Source organism: Pelobates fuscus, chromosome 3, assembly GCF_036172605.1.
Source record: "Pelobates fuscus isolate aPelFus1 chromosome 3, aPelFus1.pri, whole genome shotgun sequence".
In the NCBI taxonomy this organism is placed as follows: domain Eukaryota; kingdom Metazoa; phylum Chordata; class Amphibia; order Anura; family Pelobatidae; genus Pelobates; species Pelobates fuscus.
Genome location: NC_086319.1, coordinates 30,406,408 through 30,417,223, shown reverse-complemented (window position 1 = coordinate 30,417,223; position 10,816 = coordinate 30,406,408). Strand labels below are relative to the sequence as shown.

General features: G+C 39.1%; 1 protein-coding gene across 1 annotated transcript; it reads left to right on the top strand.

Moving 5' to 3' along the window:
* The first annotated feature begins 213 nt into the window (after nucleotides 1-213).
* On the top strand, nucleotides 214-8,192 carry CAV2 (caveolin 2). Its single transcript, XM_063446854.1, has 3 exons — nucleotides 214-461; nucleotides 1,407-1,594; nucleotides 6,107-8,192. The coding sequence occupies exons 1-3, from the start codon at nucleotides 321-323 to the stop codon at nucleotides 6,255-6,257; spliced, it is 480 nt and encodes a 159-aa protein (XP_063302924.1). The 5' UTR covers nucleotides 214-320; the 3' UTR covers nucleotides 6,258-8,192.
* Nucleotides 8,193-10,816: the final 2,624 nt, after the last annotated feature.

Genomic DNA, 10,816 nt, shown 5'->3' with positions numbered 1-10,816 from the left:
GCCATTCCTGGTGCTGTGAAGTACAGATCAGCCATTCCTTGTGTGACAAATAAACCATTCCTGGTTCTGATCAGCCATTCCCTGTGTGACAGATCAGCCGTTCCTGGTGCTGTACAGTACAGATCAGCCATTCCCTGTGTGACCGATCAGCCATTCCTGGTGCTGCTCCCTGTATGCAGAGGTCTGGGCGGTGCTTGCTGATGCCCAGAGTGAGCGCTGCAGCCCGCACCAGACAGCCTGAAAGGGGGAGAGCAGGCTGAGCTTGGAGCAGCATCCAGGAAGGGGCTCAGAGTGACTCCCAGTCAGGTAGCCAACTAGCCATGGGCTTGGAGAAGAAGTCCGATGCCCGGATCTACATGGACCCAGATGATTTCCACCCCTCCTCAGTGCCAATGCTCACCGAGAAAACCTACCAGAACTCCCCGAACCGGGACCCACACCAGCTCAACAGCCACCTCAAGGTAGGGGGGTCACTTACCTCCAATACTAAAGAATATCACTAGTGAGGGTCACTTACCTCCAATACTAAATAATATAACTAGTGGGGGTCACTTACCTCCAATACTAAATAATATAACTAGTGGGGGTCACTTACCTCCAATACTAAATAATATAACTAGTGGGGGGCAGTCACTTACCTCCAATACTAAATAATATCACTAGTGGGTGGGTCACTTACCTCTAAAACTAAATAATATAAATAGTGTGGGGGGGGGGGGGGGGGGTCACTTACCTCCAATACTAACTAATATGGACTTATATGGAGAAAAGTTCAAACTCTTTATCTGTTTCTACACAGGACAGGCTGCCAGTCTCCTTACTGTACATAACCTGTTATATGAATACATACTGCTTTATACTGAATATTACTTTATGTATCCCTTGCTTTATATTACAGCCCTGCTTTTTAATGCATGCCTTGCTTTTTATTACATTCCTTAACTACCATAACTACTATATGACATAGCCTGCTTTATAGTACCTGCTTTGATATACACAGTATATGACCTGCTTTACATTACATGCCCTGCTTTATATTACATTCTTTGACTATATTTCATGCCCTGCCTGCATTATATAACAGACAGTGCTTTTAAAATATGCCTGCTCTCTTTTATCTTTGCTTTGAATAAACACAAACACATGCATTTCTTTAGATGATATTCCCTGATTTTATTACATGCCTCTTTAGATAATATTCCCTGATTTTATAACATGTCTCTCTTTAGATTCTATTTCCCTGATTTTATTACATGTCTTTCTTTAGATAATATTCCCTGATTTTATTACATGTCTTTCTTTAGATAATATTCCCTGATTTTATTACATGTCTTTCTTTAGATAATATTCCCTGATTTTATTACATGCCTTGCATTATGTGACACATGTCTTGCTTTATATTACAGATAGCCTTTGAAGATGTGATAGGAGAGCCTTCTACCACTCACAGCTTCGATAAGGTGTGGATCTGCAGCACTGCACTGTTTGAAATCAGTAAATATCTGATCTACAAAGTTCTCACAGTGCTGCTTGCTATCCCACTCTCCTTCGTAGTGGGGATCCTGTTTGCCATCCTTAGTTGTCTTCATATTTGGTGAGTAAATAATGACAGCACACACACACTCTCTCTTTCTCCATACCCTCACTATGCAGGGAATGAAGGGTTAATCATGCAGAGTAAGTCAATGTCATTAATTACACTCACATTCCCATCATCTGTGGAATCGTTAAACTTATATTTTGGGTTCAGGTGTTACTAGGTCCCAAACCTAAGGACTCCCCAATAAACCCAAAGATGATTCTGTAACATTTCTTTTTCCAAATTGTTTATTAAAACTTTTAAATACATACTAAGGGATAACATAACAAAACTGTCATCTTTTTTGGGGAACAGAGTAAGTGCGAGTAACAGCGGATCTTCACTTCTGGATGACTATCACCACTGTCTTCTTGAAGAGTCCTGCGCATGCATGTTGGGTATCAGTTTTCTCATGGCATGTACATTCGCATTCATATGTTGGGTAAAGGGATTCATGGGGCATATGAAATATGCATCTAATTCCAGCCTGTGCCAAAATAGCCTCCTTGTATTTCCAGAAAATTGTATTACATTTTTTTTTTTTGTTAAATAGATATTTTTGCCTTTCAAAATATTAGGTCGGCCCTATTCTTTGCCTAAAATCTGTCTAAAATATCATAAGATAATATTTCATTATGGTCTATGTTTTCAAATTTATGGAGTAATTTAAAACAATACAGGGGTGAGGGCGGGGGCTACTGTTCATGAATTTGGAGAATGCTTGTGGGGTTTTGTGTGTGTGGATTTAGATTTGGATTTGTGGTATGTCTTATGAAACATAGGTCATTTCAAACTAACTTAATTCCATTCTACAAAGAACAGATCAGGATGTTGCAGTGAATTGTGTTTTGCTAAGGAGTTTAATACGGTCAAAATAAAAGAAACTGGCGTAGATGAAAATTCTTGTTCTTGGGTAAAACTTTGGCTTAAAGATAGAAAACAGAGAGTTGTCATTAGTGGTAAATTTTCAGGCTGTACAAAAATGGTAAGGGGTGCCCCTCAGGGTTCTGTTCTGGGACTGCTTTTATTGAACATGTTTATAAATTATCTTGAAATAGGCATTGAAAGCCATGTTTCAGTTTTTGCAGATGACACAAAACTAGGAAAGGTAATACAATATGTGCAGGATATTATTTCGCTTCAGATGGATTTAGATAGATTGGAGGACTGGGCATTCAGCAGATGAAATGTAATGTAGATAAATGCAATGTTATGCACTTTGAGTTGAAGAAGGCTCAAATATTATATATTATACCCTAATGGTAGGCACCTTTCACACACCAGATATTGCAGACTACATCTTCCATAATACTCTTACATCCAAAATGCCGGTAAAGCATCAGGGGAGATGTTGTCCCCAACATCTGGAGTGCCATAGGTTGCCTACCCCTTCCCTATATCACAGTGGATTATGGAAAACAGCAGTTGTTAAGGCCAGTAAGGTTTTGTTATGTATACAAATGAGCATTAATTCTAGCTATAATAATATAAGTTTGCCCATAAATAAATCAAAACTAAGACCACACCCGGCATATTCTGTGCAATTTTGGAAACGTGTCCTAAATAAATATATTGTGAGGTGGGCTATACAATTAATAAGGGGAATGGAAGATTTTAGTTATGAAGAAATGCTAACAAATCAAAATATGTTTAGTTTAGAAAAACAACATCTCAGAGAGGATATGATAGCATTTTACAAATATATTAAGGGGCCAATACAAACCATTGCCCGATCTGTACATAAACAGGACTATATATATAGGACACAAGGTCACCCATTTGGACTGGAAGACAAATCTTTGTGTAACACAAAATCAGTTGTGAAGAATTGACAAGGAAACTGCACATTTCTGGACAATATGTGATAGACTATTCTCCAACTCCGATTTTGGCCTAAATGTTTCATTGCCTATTCTCAACTATTCCTTTTTGAATAAACTCAATTCATACATTTTGTTCACAAGGCATCCCGCCATAGTAAGGAAAGTTTGTTTAAGAGTAAAACGGCGTATTTGCAAAACTGTTGTTTTCAGATGAGAAACAATCAAGGATCAAGATTTTACCATTAAACTGATAATGCCATGTTGGACTGAGACCGTTGCAGTATGATTAGATAACATTCATCATTTCCTTTTCATGTAGCAAGATACTAATGCAGTGCTAATGAATCACAAGACGATTATATCTAAATAAAGCGCCAATCTGACATGTAATAACCTTAAGTAATATCTATGTTGACCGATGGTTGTCATTAAACCTTAAGAACATCATTGTACCTCAAACTTTCTGGATTTATCTGGGGCTTCTTTATACATGGTATATATGTCATACAACCTGTCTCAGTGATCTGAATGAACCAATTGTTCAGTCAAACTGAGTCAAACACTATACTGTGTATTAACACTGCAACATTAAGCTTAATCTACTCCTCCGAAGCCTAGAAAGAAGGTCTATTTAAGATAGAACATATTAAATCTGTTATACAGGGACATTGTATCCATCTGAACAAAGGGGCATTATTGTTAAGGCAGAAGAGAATGCTCACAGATTCATAACGCTATCAAATAGTTTATTAAAGTATCATTCTAATATTTCATTGTCTGACAGTTAAAGGGACCTTGTGTTGGCTGTGTCTGTCATGACATGTCATGATTCCCTTTTATTCCAGAAGTTTGGTCCTTAAGGGGTTAAAGGGACACTCCAGGCACCCAGACCACTTCTGCTCATTGGAGTGGTCTGGGTGCCAACTCCCACTACCCTTAACCCTGCAAGTGTAATTATTGCAGTTTTTCATAAACTGCAATAATTACATTGCAGGGTTAACTCCACCTCTAGTGGCTGTCTACTAGACAGCCACTAGAGGTCACTTCCTGGGTTCTAGCACAGGAAACCTGTGCTAGAGCGTCACTGGACGTCCTCACGCTGTGTGAGGACCTCCAGCGTCGCTCAAAACCCCATAGGAAAGCATTGAAATTATTTTTCAATGCTTTCCTATGGGGAGACGTAATGCGCATGCGCGGCATTTCCGCGCATGCGCATTACGTCTCCTCGGTCGGTGGACGAGATCAGTCTCGCCCACCGGCCGACGCAATCACTGGGAGGAGCGTCGCGGAGGCGGAGACAGCGGCGAGGGACATCGCCGCTGCCTCAGGTAAGTCACTGAAGGGGTTTTCACCCCTTCAGTAACCGGGGATTGGTGGGTGGCAGGGAGAGGGACCCTCCAGTGCCAGAAAAACGGATCGTTTTTCTGGCACTGGAGTTTCCCTTTAAGCAGTCCATGAGGATTACACATTTCCATAAGTCTTGTATTTAGGGTTTACCAATATATTTTCGAATTGAGACATTTTTAAAGGTGATACTGGGATAGTCGTTAAAGGAACGGTACAGCATTAGAAATACACAACTGTATAAATTCAAATTTCATGACACGGTTGCTCTGCGATTGCTGGTGACTTGTCTCTCTGGTATCTCCATAGGTGGGACATCAGAAGATCCATGAGTTGTACCTTTCATGCATTTGGAGGCTGTTTGTGGGACTTTGTGTGTGTGCATTTTAAGGGAGTTGTGTAAATATGTCTGTTTTTTCTGCATTGTGTTTGTGGTGACATACGAATGTCTAGGAGCTGTTGTGTGTGTGTACATGGAATGTAGTGGATGTAGTGGATGTAGTATGTGTATAAGGAATGTAGATAGTGTTTGTATTGGGGATGTAGGAAGTGTGTGAGTATAGGAGCTGTATAGTGTATGTGTAAAGGGAATATAGTGTGTGTGTGCATAGCGTCGGTTGTGTGTGTTTGTGTATGTATAGGTCATCCAGTGTGTATATATAGGAGATGTAGTGTGTGTAAGGGATGTAGTGTGTGTTTGTGTATACAGAGGATACAGTGTCTGTATGTATAAAGGTATCCTAATCACGTCTGATCCAGTAACAATGATAGATAGATAGATAGATAGATAGATATAGATAGATATAGATAGATAGATAGATAGATAGAGATAGATAGAGATAGATAGATAGATAGATAGATAGATAGATATAGATAGATAGATAGATAGATAGATAGATAGATAGATAGATAGATAGATAGATAGATAGATAGAAAAAATGAATTCTGCAAAACCACAGCACCTAAGGCTACCATTTGGGTACCAAATCATAGAAGCTTTGAATTGTTTGTTGTTTGTGTGTGTGACAAAGCTACACTGTAGTAACTTCTCAAAGTAACGTGTCTTTAATCTATTGCAAATATGTTTAGAAATTTGTTTTAGGAAATACAATACCTTGTTCTAAATTATGTATTCAGTTACAAATAAATTGTACATCACAAAAAAATTATTTGTTAAAGCCCCTCCTGTAGGGTTACCTCTCTCAACATCTCCTAAATGGAATGTGTCCTTCTTTTTGAACTTTTGGAATTTTTCTTAAGCAAATCTAGGGTTTCTGCATTCTGGTGTCCTGCAAAATTGTAATGATGTTATCTTTATATATGAGGCATATGGGTGAATCTTGTTCTTTTTTCACTACAGGATAATCATGCCATTTGTGAGGACCTGGCTAATGGTATTACCGTCTGTGCAAGCAATCTGGAAGGGTGTGACTGATAGCCTTGTTGCCCCCTTATTTGCCAGCATGGGACGGTGTTTCTCTTCAGTCAGTGTGCGGCTGGATAAAAATTAGCTACATTTCCAAATTACTTTTGTTTTATGACACATCAGACCTCTTGGTGAAGAATTCTACCATTCGTCTTATGGAGTATGTTCACAACACTCTTCATTAGGGGTGGTCAAATGGCAGATCTCCATCTGTTTCACAACTACAACTCCCATGATGTTTTGCCAGCCTTACGACATACAATAATAGTCATCTGCCATTTGACCACCCCTGCTCTAAGTGGTCTTTTTGGATACAGCTGTAGTAATCCTTTAGATCCTGTGACAGATGTTCAAATATTGCTCACCTCCTGGACATAGAAGGATGTTATCCTCATCTTGAAACATTCCATCTCCCAAATATGTATAGAAGCAAGTGTAGAGTGTGAGTGGATATTCTAGGGGAGATTTATCAAAGTATCGCAGACAGTTTTGCACATTTTGGTGCAATTTTTCTGGCACCCTAACATGGTGTACACTTAGATTTACAATTTTTTCCATCACTTTGACCAACATTCAAGTGTTCTTTTTGGCTTTTCTTTTTTCCATAATTCTAAATGTAGTAGTCGTTTCTGATAAATAGCAATTTTTAGAATATTTATTAAACGTGTTCCATAGGCATCAAAATAATTTTAGCTTAATGGAGCAGTTTTGGTGTATGGATCATTCCCCTGCAGTCTCACTGCTCAATTTTCTGCCATTTAGACGTTAAATACCGTGTAATACACATGTTTATACAGCCCAGTCACATCTCCCTGCACGTGACTTGCACAGTCTTCCTAAAAAAGTCCTGTAAATGAAATTAGGTATTCTAGGTTCCTTTATTGCACATTTTGTTAAATTTAGAATTTCTTATGTTTTGCTCTGTTAATAGCCTTTTAAACTCTCTGCAGAAACATCCTGTGGGAATATAAAGTTTAATTTTATTTACAGAGCAGGGGATAAAAACTTCTACAGCAAGTTAACATATGATTGAAAATTGAACCATTTTTTTTCATGCAGGCTGTGTGAGTCACAGACAGGGGCAGTGTGGATAGGGCTGCATAGACAGAAGCAAAAATTAATTAACTCTTAAATTGCGGAGAATTGAACAGGGAGACTGCAAGGGCATGATCTATACACTAAAACTGCTTCATTAAGCTAAGGTTGTGTTGATGCCTATAGTGTCCCTTTAAATATAAACAGATGATGAATAAATGACACTTTCCAATACACTTTTATAAATCTCCCCTTCTGTGTCTAGAAATGTATTCTTAACAAATGCATTAGCTAGCATCACTACTTGACAACTTGTATTGAAGGTGAATAGTATATTGTAGTGATTTAAAGCTGAACTGACAAACATTAGCTGATTTATAATTTTCTGCAATTCGGCCTTGGTTGCAGAAAACTACAGTTTTATCCTGACTTTTGCTTTTCACTGCTTAATGAATAAACCTCGTTATAACTAATCTTAAGAACAAGCACAAAAATATTTTGATTATTAATAGCACATTTTACATTTGTTTGCCATAGAATTCTACAAATTATAAACATATTGGAGTTTGTTTATTGGTACTGCGAAGAGATGACAAAGGCTAGCAAATTTTAGTCCGAGAATTTTCTCTAATTCTGCTCTTTTGGTATAAAATGTACAATTACCGTTTCAATTATAAGCAATTCTTGATTCAATAATTTAACTCCAATATGTATAACTTTATAAACAATTTGTATACATGATATTTATAATCTCAGGACCTGCACAAGCTACACCTGTCAATTATGATATATCCTTTCTGTATATTGCCTTTTTTTAAGAGCCCAAATGCCTTATTGACTGATTAAAAATATTGTTCAGCTTTAAAGTTCTGTCGGGATATATATATTGGATAATTGCCCAAAATATATTTGTACTGTATATTAGCCTGATCCACTGAATATAATGCTTTGTACATTTTCAATAAAGATATCTAAACATTTTCAATATTTGTTTGTAGTTGTTGTTGATGTAGTTAATATAAATAATACTCATTAAATACCAATTAATATTCTTCAACACTTTCAGTTGACTCAGGGCCGGCGCGTCCATAAGGCGGCACAGGTAGCCTCCTTAGGGCGCCAGAGCAGGGGGGAGGAGGGCGTAAAAATCCAAATCCCAGGCCTCTGGCTGGGGACTCAGATTCAAATCACTTGTCTCCCTGCAGTCAGCATACAGCAGCCAGGGAAGTCGGTCAGCCTCTCCTGATGATGTCAGAAGGAGTGGGCGTGGCTTCCACTGCGTTTCTCCCAGATTCCCCAGCGGAGTCTGGGAGAAAAGCAGTGGATGTCACGCCCCCTCCTTCTGACATCATCAGGAGAGACTGACCAACTTCACAGGCGGCTTTGTGCTGGCTCCTGCTACTGCTCACCCCTCCCTGGCCCAAGGTAATTTTTTTTAATTTGTTATCTAATTTTGTTTTACACAGTCCCTGTGTACCACAGTGCCCCTCCCCCTCCCCCATGGCCCCTGTGCATCCATTCCCTACACAACACCTGTGCTGGCCCCAGATATCCACTGGCGGCATGATCCCCCCTTCATGTGCTTATTTCCTCCCCTCAGCCAATCTCCATGTAAATTTAAATCTATTTTTACCATATATTCAGTTTTCACTTTGAATGCTCGCTTTCGTGAATAACCCTGTTTTTTGGGGTTTTTTTTAATGTTTTTTTTTGGTGGGGGGTTGGGGGACAGGCTTCAAAGGGTTACTCCAACCAAAACCAGTGTTTTCATAAATCACTGTTTTTTGTTGTTGGAGTAATCCTTTAAAACATTATTTTTTTGGTAAATCTGTTATTCTGTTAAAGCTCTTTCCTGGTCACCTAGCAGTCAGCATCGAGAAGAGGACAACTGTAACAATGCTTCTCTTTCTCATCCCATGCCATTAGCAATGTGTGCCCTGGCTGTGGCTATACAGAATTCGATTGTGAATTAAATAAAATGAAATTTCACATAAAAAAAAGGTAAACACAAGATAATGTTCAATGTTATATTCAATCGTATAATTTCCAGAGAAGTAACTGTTTCCCTTTTAGCAAAGATACACAATGGTTTACATTCATAACTGATCATTTTAAATGATGTCAAGATACCGTATTTTTCCATGTATAATACTATGTTTTTTTCTAAATAGTTTTAGTCTAAAATTGGGGGTTGTCTTTTTGTTTTGTTTTTTATCCCTGCAGTGACATTCCGTGTGAATGTCACTGCAGGGATAAAAAACAAAACAAAAAAACACTTGTGCGCGGGGCCTGACAGCCAAACCATGTGGCTGGAGCCCCTTTAGAAATCAAATTATTAAGTCAAATACTTACAGTACTTACTCAGCACAATTTGGGCACAAACCTTGGCTACTAGCTGATAGAACACTCAGCTGACTGTTGGCTTCGCTACTGCTAGGTTCCTGCGGGCATAGGCTGTGTTGTACACCTCTGCGACCTGCTGACATACTTGAAGCAGAGGAGGCCTTCTCCATGAATTTGATCGATTGGGTGTGCGGGTCTGGGAGATCTTGCACAACCACATGCTTCCTTTTATCACTCTGGACCACGCCAAGACCTTGCAGCTCTGGACTACAGATAAACACTGCAGCGTTAGGGCCTTGTCCAGACATCCCCCATAGGGTACTGCAGGCAGAGGGCATCGTTGCCGCCAACAGCAGGTCAGTGGTCCAGGTAACCAGTGTCCAGACCTCGGGGAGCAGCCTGCCGGAGTGTGAGGGGGCCGGGGACCGGTGGGGAATCCTGATCAGCCAAACTGGACTTCAGTGCTATAGATGTTTAAAATATGTATTTCTTATTTTTTAGTTCAAAAAATAGGGGTCGTCTTATACATGGGGGTGTCTTATACACAGAAAAAAAAACATAGATTAATCATTCTAGTGATAATCTATACTGAACTAATAAACACACACGTCTTTACAGAAACAAGTCAACTGTGGGACTTGAGTAATTTGATAATGCTTTTAATGGCAAAATTAAATTGCAACAATGTGCAAGCTAAGGAATGAGTTTGTCCTTCAGGATAGCCAAGATAAGCTAAAGGAATATTACTAGTACCATAACCACTAGAGCCACTCTGTAGTGGTTATGGTGCCAGGAGTGCCCTGGTAACCGCCCACAGTATGTAGTCAAACTGTTTAAGAATGTTTGTTTAACATCCATCACCTCCCTTGGAAATGCAAGCTCTGCCTCTTTGCTAAGTTTGGTGGTGCAGGAAGGCACTCATTGGCTGAGAGTGCTGAGCTGGCGTTCTTAGAAAATAGACCATTAGATCTTTGCAGGAGCGTCAGGCTCCACGGAGTAGGCAGCAGGACCCCAGTAGACACCAGGTAAGTTTTCAATATATGTGTAAATGGTTTGATCACATACTGTGGGAGAGCGCCATGACACTTCTGCTACCATAACCACTACAGCAGAAGGTTCCTATTTTTTTTTCTAATGATAAAACCGAATTATATGCATAAAAATATAACTTGCCACCTAATAAAAAATACAATGATGAAATAAATGACATACTAAAGGTATACCACAGTAAGAATTTTCTACCCATTTTAATTATGCAGTATATAA

What these genes read in the sequence shown, in the direction of transcription:
- CAV2 (XM_063446854.1), top strand. Translation starts at nt 321, where the DNA reads ATGGGCTTGGAGAAGAAGTCCGATGCCCGGATCTACATGGACCCAGAT. An exon ending in AGCTCAACAGCCACCTCAAG is followed by an intron (nt 462 to 1,406) that starts GTAGGGGGGTCA and finishes TTTATATTACAG; the next exon opens with ATAGCCTTTGAAGATGTGAT. An exon ending in CTTAGTTGTCTTCATATTTG is followed by an intron (nt 1,595 to 6,106) that starts GTGAGTAAATAA and finishes TTTTCACTACAG; the next exon opens with GATAATCATGCCATTTGTGA.